The following is a 15,218-nucleotide window of genomic DNA, read 5'->3' as shown; positions in this document are numbered from 1 at the left end:
TGGCGTAAAAAGCTACAGATTCAAAAGAAAACGCCCTAAAACACCAATTTCAACAAAATTGAGGTTCAAGAAAACAAATTGGCGATGAGTTTGAGAACTGACCGTCAGGGAAGCGACCTTCGGGAGCGACGGCAAGAACGGGAACCGGTGAGAACTGACCGTCAGGGAAGCGACCTTCGGGAGCGACGGCAAGAACGGGAACCGGTTATCCTTCAAGCCTTACGTCAATGCGTCGACGATGCCGAAGGAGGCCAACGTGAAGGCGGCGGCGGGAGCGGAGGAGATGCAGATGAAGACGATGTGGAGGCGGCGGCAGGAGCGGAGGAGGAGGAAGAAGATGGGTGAGGGATTTGAGAGATTGGGGTTTGAGATGAGGGATTTCAGATGAGGGATTTGAGGGGATGGGGTTAAGGGGCGCGGGGCTTTTTGATTTTGGGGGAAATTTTTGGGGGGAAGCGAAAGAGAACGGAGAAAATATATGTTTTAATATATGTTTTATTTTAAAAAAATAACTAAATCACCCAAACCATTGGTCAATTCAGGGTTGTGAAACCTATCTCTAAACAAAAATCTAATTTCTGTCCATCCTTAAAAGGACTAAAACATTGTTAGATTAAATGATTACTTCGAGCCTGTTACTAGTCATGTTGGAATATCAAAAGTAACATACAAAAACCAATGTTAGATTAAATGAAGTTTACCTAATTTCTTCAAGTCTCCGTAGCCTGTCTCAAAATAAATTAAAATAGTGAAAAGTTACTCCATAATTGTTAAACTAAGTGAAATAAACAAACACCATGAAGCAAGATTACCTTTGAAATTGTTCAGTGTCTATAAATTGTTGAATAATTTCCTTGCTAATAGGTTTTTTTTACGACAAAACGGTTCCTTGTAAAACAAAAACTTTTAGCGAGGAAGCCTTAAATTTGTTGCTATTGAAATTAGCGGGTTTTGTACAATTTTTTGTCAAACTAATAATGAGAAAACTATTATTTCCTTGCTAATTGGTTTTTTTAACGAGTAAACAGTTCCTCATAAAACAAAAATTTTAGCAAGGAAACCTTTAATTTGTCGTCAACGAATTTGGCGGGTGTTGCAAATTTTACCGCCAAATTAATAGCGAGGAAACTATAATTTCCTCACTAATAGATTCTTTTTAACGAGGAAACGGTTCCTCGTAAAAACAAAACATTTTAGCGATGAAGTCTTAAATTTGTCACCGCCAAACTAATAATGAGGAGACTATTATTTACTCGCTAATTGATACTTTTGATGAGGAAACGGTTCCTCGCAGATTATGGATCTTCAGTGAGGAAATCATACTTTGTCGTTGTTACATTTGACGGATTTTTCGCCAAAAGAACAGCGATGAAATGATTATTTCCTCGTTAAATGTGCATTTCGCGATGAAAAAGTTCATCACCAAAATCTCATATTTCCTCGCCAATAAAATAACTAGTTAGGAGACCGAATCATGATCATCTTTAGTGAGGAACTAAAATTTTCATCGTAGAAAGTGGTCTACTGTGAGGAAAATATATTCCTCGTAGAAGACCTACTGATATTTACCGAGGAAATAATATTTTCCTCGTCGAAAGTGATATTTGTCGAGGAAAAATAATTTCTCGCAAAAAAATTGGTCGCTAAAAGACCTATCTGTTGTAGTGCCTCCTCATCCTTGATCACCTCGTCTCTCTCTTCTCTCTTGCCCATTTCCTTGACAACTTCATTCTTGGTAACATCGTCTCTCTCTCCTTTCGAGCCCTCTTCATCCTTAACCATCTGCTTGTCCTCCTCATCCTTGGTCACTTCTTCTCTCTCTTCGTTCTTGCCCATTTCCTCGACACCTTCATTCATGGTGACGTCGTCTCTCTCTCCATAGTTGTCATCTCCATCGATTTCATGCTTGTCCTCTTCTTCTTCTTCCACTGTTGGGTTTCCTTTCAGCTGCTGTGCAATAAGCTTCTTCACATTGTTCTTTAAAATCAAGGGATCTACTATGTCACAAGATTCGTCCAACCCCTTAACCTTTTCGTTAAGTCTACGAATCTCGTCCATGAAAGTTTGACAATACAATTTCTTCGAGACCCTCAGTGTACGGCAAAGTCTCTGGTTTACTTTAGCAGCATTTCTCCAAAATTGCAGTTGCTCCTCAACCGGTAACGTTTCAATCTCATCTTCCCTTTCGAAAGCCTCATCAATGGCTTTTGACATTATCTATAATTTAGAAATATCAAAGAGTTAAAATCAAGTTTATAAAGGTTAACAGTAAGTGGTCCATAATTGACACAGATAATTAAAGGTTCTTCAATCATCTATAGGTAACATGTTAACTCTTGCTGCTAATATGTTAACTCTCTCTGGTAACATGTTAACTCTTGTAGCTAACATGTTAACTCTTGTGATAATATGTTAACTCTTATTAAAACATGTTAACTTTTGTTGCTAATATGTTAACTCTTGTTGCTAACATGTTAACTCTTGTGCATACATGTTAACACTTGTAGAAAACATGTTATCTATTGTTGCTAACATGTTAACTGTTGTAGAAAACATGTTATCTATTGTTGCTAACATGTTATGTATTCTTGTGATAATATTTAGCACCTTAGAACTTACCAAACCTATTGACCATCTCTTCTCATGTTCCTTCTCTTCTTCCTTCTTTTCAACCTTCTTTTCTTCTTCAATCTTCCTCTTCCTTACTGCTGCTTTCTTGGCCTCCCTATGTACGACTGGAAATTGTGGTACAATCCCTTCCCTTCTAAGCCTCATCAATGGCATTCTGATTGGATATTTCTCATCGGATGAGCCAATTTTAGCTATTGGTTTTTGTACAACCTGGATGCTAGCTTTTGCAGTCTTGGCAACTATTGTTCTATTTCTAAAAGATCCATACTTCTCACCAATCTTCACCCAGTTAGTGAGGGGTGGTTTGGATCTATTGCTCAAGGCATATCTTTTAATCCCCGTCATTTCATAATACCATAGCTGCAAACAATTAATACATGTTAGTATGCAATACTAATCTTTTAAACATGAATATAGTTAACAGAACTCATCTTGCAATATAGTTAACACTGACAACACCAACTTTAATACTGGAAACACTAAAGTTAACATGAACCGAAATATAGTTAACAAGATCCTTAGAATAGTTAACATGAACCAGTAAGCCTTAATGGTTTCTTGACGTAAGTTGACAGAAAACAAGCAAGCGTTCACATGCACAGATTAATCCAACTTACAGGGATCAAAGGCATGCATCCAGGTACATAGCTTATTCCTGACCTGTGCAGACCTTCCCTGGCTATCTTAATTCCTTTCTTCGTCTGATCATAGATGTATTTCCCCCAGGCCACATTCCTCACTCTTTCAATTGAATCAACATATTTGAACAAGAGCCTTGGGATGCCTTGGACACTGCTAGGGCACCACATCAATGAACATTGATAAAGTATCTGCAGTAACACAAAATCTTCAATATCCTTCTTCTTTCTTGATTCAACAAGAGATTGCAGTAGCTCTTCCACATATCGCCGCATATTCTTCGCTGATTTCTTTCGGTTTCTAGTAAAATGTTTATGAAAATACTCCACCCAAAGCCTAGGGAAAGGATCTCTATTATTGTAAATTATTTCCCCATCAATTGGGAAACATGTATGTTCATGCACCCAGTCCATATCAAAATTAACAACCTTTCCTCTCCCACTTTCGGCATCGGGCAGAGAAAACGCCACTTCATTACCCTTATAGTGTCTCAATACAAGTTCCAGCGTGGGTCGATCTTTTGCTGGGGGGCCAAACTTTACATAATACTGGAATGTACACCCTTGGTATGCATCCCAATGACACTGCCGCATTCTCGGTTCGAGGACTTTCATAAATTTACAATATGCGGAGAAACTTGCAGTGGGTCTAATTTTAGCAGCACCTGACTTTTTCCTGTATTATAATTAAACATTTAACATCAACAACACTTGACATCCAACATCCAATAGTTAACATGCAACAATGAACTGTAACAGTTACGCTATAAACCTTAACACTTAACAGCCAAACTTAACATTAATAAGAGGTATATAGTTCACATTTAACATTAAGGTATCAGCTAACATGTCCTTCAACCAATGTCCAGGCATATAGTTCACAATTCAACTTCAATCCCTTAACATCTATGTAAATTGGAAAATATAACATATAACATTATCTTACTTCTTTATGGATTTCTGTGGTGCGTTTAGTGAACTTGTAATTTTTCTTTTTCTCCTTACACCCATCTGGAAACTCAACAACGTTTGGGTGGCTTCATCGGTGCTGCCATTCCCTGATGATGACGCATGGGTGGACGACGACTTGGAGGCAGGGGAGGATGTGAGAGAATCGGTGCCACGGTCGGTCTCAGATGGCAAAGGGGGGTCTTCGTCGGTCTTGGAAGGCGAGGGAGGATCTTCGTCGGTCTTGGAAGGCGACGGCGAGTCTTCTCGCTCGTCGTTCATTGGTGCATGTTCCTGACGTTGCAGCGACGGCGGAGGATGGTGAACCACTTCGTATCCGTTCGCCGATTTTTTCTCCATCTGCGAACTGGTTTCGACCTAACCCTAGAAGCGGATTTTGGTTTTTCGCCGGAGAGTAAGCCAGAGACAGAGTGCGGGAGGGAGAGAGAGGAGAGAGAGAGAGAGAGCGCCTCGATAGTAGCGGAGTGGGCGGCACCGTTACCAACGCACGATGGCTGTAGCAGAGTGGGCGGGAAGGGTAGATTCGGGATTCTGAGGATTGAGTGAGCTGGAGGGGCTAAAATGAAGTTTTGGAGTGTATTTTGGGTTTATACCAAACTTTAAAAGTACAGGGGGCTGTTGCACATTGTTTTTTCAATTTTGAGGCCTTGAAGCAATTTTTCCTTATATAAATGTGTAGTGCTTTTTTAAATATGTTGGCAGTTGCCATGTTTGGGAAATAAAAGAAACCTGGTGCATTTTAGGGGGGGAAAGAATGTATGCATTTTATGGATAGCTTTTATAAATTTCTTTAATGATTGTATAATTTATATATTTTTAGTCCCCACAAAGTCTCAATAAAAAAACGATTCACCTAGAATGAATATCACGATCGCTATTCAACAGGGAAATATAACAATTTCATCCACTTACAAATGGCAGTTGCTTGTAATAAAAAAATATCCTCTCAAATACCCCCTTTTTTTTTACATGATAGAATTGAGATGAACAACTTAAAATAAAGCACCTCCGAACTCCATCGTGCAAGTTAATTATTTTTACCAAAACAACGCGAGACTCCAACAGGCCTCATACGCTCACCAACCCCTTCGGGGTTAAATTCAAAGAAGGAAATAAAAAACAGGCAAAAGAAATTAAAAAAGAAACTGCCATGGAGGCTTAATAGCCAAACTAAGGCGATAAGACCAAAGCCTCAACAAGCTAGCTTAGTCGGTTCCGAACACAAACAAACCCCCCTCGCTGCCGCCTCGCGCTGCAGACCGCTCAACCGTGCCACCCCCGTCTCTCGCTCGTCCTCCACGTGTCCCCCACCCCCCTCCCCCCCCACCCCCCACACCCACGCCACCCCACCTCACCGCACCTCCACCCCTTAATTTCTCGCTCTGGACGCTCTCTCAGCTCCCTTCAGTTCACAGCAATTAGCCAAGAGGAAATTTGAGAGTTTTAATTAGTTTGGCTACTAGTACATATTGGAGCCATGCAGGCCTCCGTCGGTTCGCCTTCGGCGATGCTTACCACCCCGACACAGTACGTGCCGCCCTCGCCGAGTTCGTCGCCACCGCCATCTTCGTCTTCGCCGCCGAGGGCTCCGTCCTCTCCCTCGGTAAGATTTCCACCAACCATGTATGATATTGGATGAGCTGAAAAAATTACGATTAATTGCACGTGCATGCCTAATTAAGCCTGTATATATATATGCATGTGATTACGTACGGTCGCAGGGAAGATGTTGACGGACACAACCACCGCCGGGGGTTTGTTCTCGGTGGCATCGCGGCACGCTTCTCGCCCTCTTTGTTGCCGTCTCCGTCGCCTCAACGTCTCCGGCGACACATAAACCCTGCGGTCACTTTCGGCGCTCTGTCGGCGGCCGATCCCCTTCGTCGCGTGCGGTCCTCTACTGGTTGGCTCAGCTCCTCGCGCTATACTAGCTTCCCTCCTCTTGAGGATCGCTACGGGAGGCATGGTAACCGTATCTTGATCTCGAAGAACTGTTTGTTTTTTAATTTTTATGAGATGCAGCTGGTTTTCTGCCCAGCACGGTCCAGCGTCGTACGTGCACTGATTCAAGAACAGACAGTTTTAGACAGTTTTTTAATGGATAATTTGTTTTTCGATTTGTGTAACAAACTTCATAATTTTCTTTTCTGATCAAATTTTCACTGTTGACTCAGAGGCCGGTTGGATTCTCGGTCGCATCCGGAGTTGGCGTCTGGCACGCCGTCCTGCTCGAAGTCGTGCTAACATTCGGGCTCATGTACACGGTCTACGCCACGGCGATCGACCGAAGAGAGGGGGCTCGGGACGATCGCGGCTGCTCGCCCTCGATTCTCTCCTCGGGCGAATCGTTTTGGCCGGGGTCCCTTCGATGGGGGCCTAGCGATGAATCCGGCGAGGGCTTTTGGGCCTGCGCTAGTGGGCTGGAGGTGGAGGCACCACTGGGTTTATTGGGTTGGGCCTTTTGTTGGTGCCGGGCTCGCTGGGCTTGTTTACGAGTTCATTATGATACCGCAGGCTGAGGCTCCGCTTGCTCATCAGTCCTTGCGTCCTGAAGATTACTAGGGTTTTAGTTTATGTTGCTCTTAATGCTGTGAAAAGCTTTTTCCTTCTCTTTTTCTTTTTTCTTTTTTATTTTTTTTCCTTTCGTGGTTTGGGTTTGTGATGAAGGACTAAGAAGTCGAGTATCTAGAAGTGTATTTGTTATTTTAAGCGAAATAAATGCGAACTTTCTTTCTCTGGTTTATGTATGATATATGTTGTACTAATACTAGTGTAATGATGGTTGATTTTAGTACGTTTGGAATTTTTTTTAGGTAGAACATTCTTTGTGATACTAAAGAGATATAAAAATTATAAAAATGATGTTAGAAAAAGGGGAAAATTGTATATGAGTTCATAGGAAAAAATGTACAATGAGTTACTCACTAATGGTAATAGTACTTGGGCTCATCCGATGTGACAAATCTGATGTGACAATTCACATCCGATGTGGATTGTTAAATTCGATGTGTACAATCCACATCGGATGTGTGTAGGGTCTTGTATTTGTGAGTGATATGTTCATTTTGTAAAATGAGTTGTCAGTTTATACTCACAGTCCTCTTCATATATAATTTTGTAAAACGAGTTGTGAGCTCGTGCCCTCACATCCGTTGCCCTCTATAAAATTATGTAAAATTATATATTTGTAGATGTTAGGATATGTGAAGCCTAACTATCCGGCTTGCCCTAGACCTTATTTTGAAGAGGAAACATGAGAAATTAGAGGAACAGGAACGACATCGATGAAGGTCAGGCAAAACGACGAAGGAATCAGCTTGGAGGCTTCACAATTGACCGCGAGTGGCGCGGCGGTCGATCGCGAACTTGCACAGATCCACAAAAAGTCTCTGGACTTTTTACGGTCGACTGCGACATCATGTGCGGTCGACCGCGACATCATGTGCGGTCGACCGCGCCAAATCCTGTAATCAGATATGGTCTCGGGATTTTTTGCAGTCGACCGCGACTGTATTTGCGGTCGACCGCGAGTTGGGTTTTTTGGGCATGTGCTCATTTTTGCTGAACTATTTTAGAATCTTGTTTGTATTAACCCTTGTGTTATTAAAGGGGAGATTAGTGCAACTTGTAAGATTGACGAAAATAGTAAAATTTTCTCCTGCGGCAGCCGTGGACATAGCTTCTCACATCGAGAAGTGAACCACATAAATCTTGTGTGTTTTGTGTGATTGTTTTCTCTCTCTTCTCTCTCATCTCTATTTCCAAATCACATCAGGGGGTTAGATAAAACCTTATCAATTGGTATCAGAGCGACCAGGTTCGACGTAGACGATTTGAGGTCAGAGACATGAGATCTGAGAAGGAGACGTCTAAGATCGAGAAGTTTGATGGGACAAACTTCGGGTTCTGGAAGATGCCGATGGAAGACTGCCTCTATCAGAAGGATCTATATCTGCCATTGGGAGAGAAGCCGACGGATATAAAGGATGAAGAGTGGAAGCTATTAGATCGGAAGGTCCTTGGAGCAATCAGGTGGACCCTATCCAAATCTGTACCTTTCAACATCAAGAATCAGAATTCGACAGTGGATCTCATGGCTGTGCTATCTAGTATGTATGAACAACCCTCTGCGGCGAATAAGGTACATCTTATAAAGAAGCTGTTTAATTTGAGGATGTCCGAGAGCTAAAAATTCTAAGAACACCTGAATAAGTTTAATGAGATTACGGATCAACTAAACTCCATCAATATTAAATTTTATGATGAAATTCAAGCTCTGTTAATACTTGGTCAGTTGCCTGATAGTTAGAAGGGCACCGTTATTTCGATTAGCGGGTCATATGAAAAATCAAAACTGAAGTTTTCAGAAGTTGTAGACATGATTATGACCGAGGAGATAATAAGACAAGAAGAAGGAGTTTCTAATTCAGGGTCGGCATTGAATTTTGAGAGTAGAGACAAAAATAAAAATAACAATATAGGGAATCATCGTGGTAGACCTAATTCGATGAACGACAGGTCAAGATCCAAAAATCACAAAAGTAAGAAAGAGATTGATTGCTGGAACTGTGGCAAGTTTGGGCACTATGAGAATCAGAGAACAAGACTGAAGCGAACGTCATCTCAGGAGAATCAGATGATGTCCTTATTTGCTCGTTGGAGAGTAAGACAGAATCATGCGTGCTAGATTCAGGAGCTTCGTTTCATGCTACCTCAAATAGAGATTTATTTGAGAACTATGTTTCAGGAAACTTAGGAAAAGTCTATCTTGGTGATGATCAACCGTGTGATATTGTTGGAAAAGGAGCGGTACAAATTAAACTCTGTTTGGTGGAAAATTTTGTAACAAGAAAATAAGAAAAGAACTGTACTTGATTTTATTCTCTCTAACTTACAATTGGATTTCCTGATTACAAAAGAGAAGAGAATGAATTTGATTCTCTCCTTTGTTTAATTCTGGGTTCTTCACGGTGGCGATGAGATGCTTCCCTCGAATGTTCGCGTCGAGTTTGCTTCTCGTTGACGATCCGATGTCTTGTTTCACTGGAACGTGGTCTTCTCCTCACGATTTGACGTTGTGGAGAACTCTGAACGAGTTTAAAACTCTATGAAAGAGTTGATTTAACCAAAAGTCGGTTATAAGCCAATGATGATGAAGATCTTATTGCCGATCTCCAAAGCTCCGACCGCCTCGAAAGATCCAGCCCTGATCTGATTATCAAAAATCCGATCTTTAACTCTGTTGAGTTTGTTGTTATTTATAGGGGATTAAGGGGTGTAACCACCTCCTTAATTCGCTCCTAAGTGGGGCTAATAGGATGTAACCGCTCCTTAAATCACTCCTGAGTGGAGTTGTGATCCCCTCAAATCGTGGGAAACGGTTTTGAAACCGTTCAACTCGTGTTTGGGTATAGAGTTGCGTTGGGCAGCGCTTGGAGCTGCGTTGGGCAGCGTCGGGCGGCGAATAGAGCTGCGTTGTGCAGCGATGTTGAGCTGCGTCGGGCAGCGATGTTGAGCTGCGTCGAGCTGCGTTCGTGGCTATGAACGCGATGCGTCTTGATGCTGGTGTGCGGGGAGGACTTCCGCAGCTTGATTTGAAGAGACCATCGATTTGTAGTCTCTTTCTGTCGAAGCGTTGCAAAGATCGTCATTTTGTAATCTTTACTTTAGCTCTTTGATATGCAAGAGTCGTCAGATTGTAACTCTCGATGTTGATGGTGAAGGCTGTTAAACTAGAGCTCTCATCGGTTGTCATGAAGGTCGTCAGATTGTAACCTTCAGCGATCTACGTAAAAGTCTTCAAATTGTAGCCTTCTGGAAGTCGTCAGATTGTAACTTCCATCATCGGTGTTTGATGGGGATCAGCTATCTATTGTGATTTTTAGACAGCCTACAAACTCAATGGGTCTATATGAAAGCTGAATGATGTGAGACATGTTCCTAGCTTAAGGAAGAATCTGATCTCCATAGGACATTTGGCAAAAGAGGGATATACATCAACCTTTGCATGTGATACGTGGAAGGTTACCAAGAGGTCTATGATTGTTGCCCGTGGTACGAAGAGTGGATCTCTCTACATGACGATAAATGCATGTGGATCCATTGCAGTGGTTGAAAGTAAAGAAGATCCAAATTTGTGGCACCAGATGCTTGGTCACATGAGTAGCAAAAGCCTGAAGGTTATGCAGTCGAATGGAAAGTTACCAGGTTTGAGGTCAGCTGACTTTGATTTATGTGAAAGTTGAATCTTCGGGAAATAAAAGAGAATAAGTTTTAAAAGAGTTGGCAGAACACCGAAGGAAGAGAAGCTTGAGCTAGTTCACACAGATGTGTGGGGTCCAGCATCAATACAGTCCACTGGTGGAAGGTTATACTTTGTGACTTTCATAGATGATCACTCGAGGAAGACTTGGATCTATTTCATGAAACACAAATCATAAGTATTTGAAGTCTTCAAGAGATGGAAGGCTATGGTAGAAAACAAAACAGGGTTGAAGGTCAAGAAATTACGATCAGATAATGGAGACGAATATGAAGATTCAAAGTTAAAAAAAAAATCTATGAGAGTAGCATCAGATTGGAGAGAAAAGTGCCAGGTACACCTCGGTAGAACGACATAGCAGAACGAATGAACAAAATATTGACTGAAAGATCTAGAAGCATGCGACTTCAAGCAGGACTCCCAAAGAAATTCTGGGCAGAAGTAGTCAACACAGCTACCTACCTGATCAACCAGGGACCTGTTGGGTCCTTTTGTTTTGATGATGATTAACAAATAATTTATAACTAATGTTGTTTGTCTAGTATTTGTGTTTTGTATTTATTCTAGGCAAACAATATGTTGGAGGTTGGATGGAATCGAGCATTCACGATTATATCCTATGGAGGTTGGCGGAATAGTGGTTGAAACCTTACAATTCAAGTTGAAGATCCAAGTTCAAGCTTCATCCGCAAGTGTACCAAGTCGAGCTTATTGAAGACCTTTATCAAGCTTGGGTATAAATAGTTTCGGTTTTATATTATGTGTGTTAAGTACTCTAAATATACATATGTATATGTATACATATACATATGTATATGTATATATGTATACATATACATATGTATATGTATACATATACATATGTATATGTATATACATATATACTATATATACATATATATATATATATATACTATATATACATATATATATATATATATATCATTATATATATATATATATATATATATATATATATATATTATATATATATATATATATATATATATATATATATGTATTTATATATATAATATATATATATATATATATATATATATATATATATATATATATATATAATATTATAACTGTATATACATATATACTGTATTATATATATATATATACTATATATATATATAACTGATAATATATATATAATATATATATATATTATATATAGTAGTATATATATAATATATAGTACTGATATATCATATATATATATATATATATAATATATATATATATATATATATATATATATATATATATATATATATATATATATATATATTATAATTATGTTATATATATATTGATAATATAATATACTATATATGTATATATACATGTATATATATATACATATGTACATATATGTAATATATGTGTACATAACATACATACATACATACATACATACAATACATATTATATATATATAACTATATATATATATATATATATATATATATATATTATATATATATATATATATATATTATTATATATATATTATATATATATATAGTATATATATATAATATATATATTATATATAGTATATGTTGATGTGTGTGTGTGTGTGTGTGTGTGTGTGTTGTGTGCGCTGCAGCGCTAGTGTGTGAGACAATAGTTTGTATCTTTTATCAAGTCTATAAAATTAGTTTGTAAAGTTTCAAAACATTGCTTAAGTCAAAATGTCAAAACATGTATGTTTAGTTTCATGTTTTTGGACATATTTGCAAAATGATGATATTTTACAAATGGGAGATGCTTTTTGAAAACCAGTTTTTATAACATGTGTATTATCATGTTTACAATCATTTCCTAAAGTTTCATAATTTTCTGAATTTATTTGCTATTTTTAAAGTCAGTTTGAAAATCAGATTTTTGTTTCAAAACAGGCTGATAACCTGTTATCAGTCGACTGGTCTGATGACATCAGTCGACTGATGTGTCGACTGAAGAAATTGTTCCGAATAACAAAAAATTTCTGTTTTGTTTTGGTCAACTGACCAACCGACTGATGATCCATTAGTCGACTGATAAAAGTTCGACAGTCGACTGATGAGCTAGAAAATGCCTCTAACGGTCAGCTCATCAGTCGACTGATGGAAGCCGTCAGTCGACTGATGCTGTAACGGCTAGTTTTTTGTTTCCGTTATTCTTGTCTTTTTGCTGTGTTTCACTTGGTTTTTGGGCTTTGTTTCTTGATCCTATATATACCCATTGCCCTCTAACATTCTGATGTAATCAAAAAGTGTTTAAAACAAGTTTTATAAGGGTTTTAAGTTTATTTTAGTGTTTGTTTCAAGTTTAGTTCGTGAAGCAATTTTCACAAGAGCAAAGTGGAGATCATCCTTTGGTGTTTGAGCATTTACTCTTCTCCCTCTCTCTTGTTATCTATAGAGACGTTTCCTTAAACTCAATTCTAGCTATTTTATTGTTTTGATTCAAATTTCCATAAGCTAGATTTTATTATTGAGTTTAATTGTTTTATTGATACTCTTTGTTTACACACACAACCATTGAGCTTATTGTATTTCATACATAGTATAATTTGGGTTGTGGGGAGTGTGACATTGAGAGTGAGCTTACATTGTGTTCTCATCCATTGTAGAGAACAATTTATTTGTATTGAGAGCTATTATTGTGAGGTTCACTATGTATTACACTAGTACACCGAGAGGAGTGTGTGGTGAGAGACGGGGTCGTCCTAAGAGGAGTGTGGTATATGGTAATGCCTAGAGAGAGGTTGTAATTCCTAACACTTAAGGAAGACACGGGCTAGAGACCAACACTTGAGATGGTAGTTAGTGTGTTTACATTGTGAGTGGTTGTAAAGTTTTCGGTGAGCTAGAAAACCGAGTGTGAGGTGTAAACGTTATTCGGGTGAGCGTAGAAAACCCGATTGTGATAGTGGAGATCTCCTCGAGGTGAGGAGCGGAGACATAGGTCGTGGGGACCGAACTCCGTGTCATATCGCTTGTTTGAGTTTGCATTGGCGCACTTATATTTTGTTTATCTCTATGACCATTCTCTCATTGGAGAATACTTATGTTAATCCTATTACTTGAGATAGAAGAAGTTCGATCTGGAGTAGGTCGCGTAGTTTTTCCTCTTAGTGGGTTTTCCACATAAAAAGCCGGTGTGCCTCGTTTGCTATATTTGCTAGTAGATTACTATGTCTGTTTTATCACACAAATTAAGAGGGGAATTTTAACTTCCACAACTTAATAGGTGTTTTCCCAACAGATTGGCAGCTTATAAAATGACCATATTAGATCAGTACACGTTGTATAGAGAGAAAAATGTATAAATTGCTACTTTAGGTAAAAGTTGAGAGTCCAATAACAATTTAAGGAGTTGGTTTTTCCTCCTTCACAAAATTATGTTTTGGCTCATTTTGAACCAAAGATTTGGTTGTTGTAATCTAAAAAGCTTAATACAGAAGATATAAATATTTTGTATCTCTATTCATATATCCTAACGGATATATATATACACACACACACACACACGAAAAACAAATATTTTTTTTAATTCCTAGTTGATACCTATTAATAGGGAAAATGATAGGGGCACACCCCCAACCGCACCCCCAACCACACCCCCTCTCTCATTCGCTACAGTGCACCGGGCCCCACATGTGATTTTAAAATTTTAAAATCGCATGTAGGGCCCGGTGTACTGTAACAAATGAGAGAGGGGGTGTGGTTGGAAGTATGGTTGGGGGGGTGTGCCCCTAATGCCACCCTAAAACATTAACTCAACCGAGAGGGCAGCGGGTCCCACTGCAATTGGCCCAACATTTCAAAAATGAGTTAGTTGCACTCTAAACACTACACTACAAAGCAAAACCACCACCCCTCCCTCTACCCCAACAACAAGAGAGAGAGAGAGAGAAGAAGAAGGAAGGAGAGAGAGAGAGAGAGTTCAATGAATCTCATTCTATCAAATATCGTCTTCCTCTTGTTTCCATTTCTTACATTGTTCACAGAGATTCATCTTCTTTAGAAAGAAATAACACCAGGGGTGGATCCTTCCTAAATATTGGAGGTGAGCATGAGGTATCTTTGACAAGTATTAATTAAGTAGTAATTAATTGGAAGCAAGCAGAAGCATCGTGTGAGATTAATAGCCAACCCAAAAAAAAAAAAAATTAAAAAAAAAAAAAAAAAAAAAAACTCTTCTTGCAAAAAGATTTCTCCTGTTATCTCCTTGCTCTCCACTGGGCTCGTCAGTTCCTTATCCTTCATTCTCCTCCTCTGTTTCTTTATCATTCTCATTGAGTCTCTTCCGTTCTTTTCTTTTTATTTATTTATTATTTGGGTTTTAATTAATCTTGTTTAAAAGTAATACTAATCTTTGTCATTAGCTTTACTGTTAGCCCGTAGCATGATGGCTGCTGAAGGTACAGGTTTTGGGAGTCGCTCCAACCTTCAATCCTTCCTCAACCGTACAACTCCAACTGTCCAAACCCTCTCAACTCCAAAGGTTCTCCCCGTTCCCCTATTTTTATTTTCTATTTATTTAATTTTTTTTTTGAAGTGTTTTATGTTCGCCCATTAAAATTGATGATTTGTTCTTTTGTTCTGGAATTTATGGTGTCAGTAGTAATGCATGGGTAATTATGCGCATGCCCATCTTCTCATGTTAATAGTAGTCCTAATTTATAGATAATTATTTTTTAGGGAAACTTGTAGAGA

At 38.8% G+C, this 15,218-nt stretch overlaps 1 protein-coding gene across 1 annotated transcript; it reads left to right on the top strand.

The window, feature by feature from the left end:
• Positions 4,406 to 6,800, top strand: LOC109839413 (aquaporin TIP3-1-like). The gene is given in 8 exon segments (XM_020407837.1): positions 4,406 to 4,538; positions 5,722 to 5,841; positions 5,960 to 6,064; positions 6,067 to 6,099; positions 6,102 to 6,155; positions 6,158 to 6,204; positions 6,413 to 6,534; positions 6,536 to 6,800. Coding segments are annotated over 8 exon segments (879 nt in total).

The sequence above is a fragment of the Asparagus officinalis genome, chromosome 4 (assembly GCF_001876935.1).
Source record: "Asparagus officinalis chromosome 4, Aspof.V1, whole genome shotgun sequence".
NCBI classification, from domain to species: Eukaryota; Viridiplantae; Streptophyta; class Magnoliopsida; order Asparagales; family Asparagaceae; genus Asparagus; species Asparagus officinalis.
The sequence above is the reverse complement of the archived record's forward strand: the minus strand, read 5'-3'. Positions and strand labels throughout refer to the sequence as shown.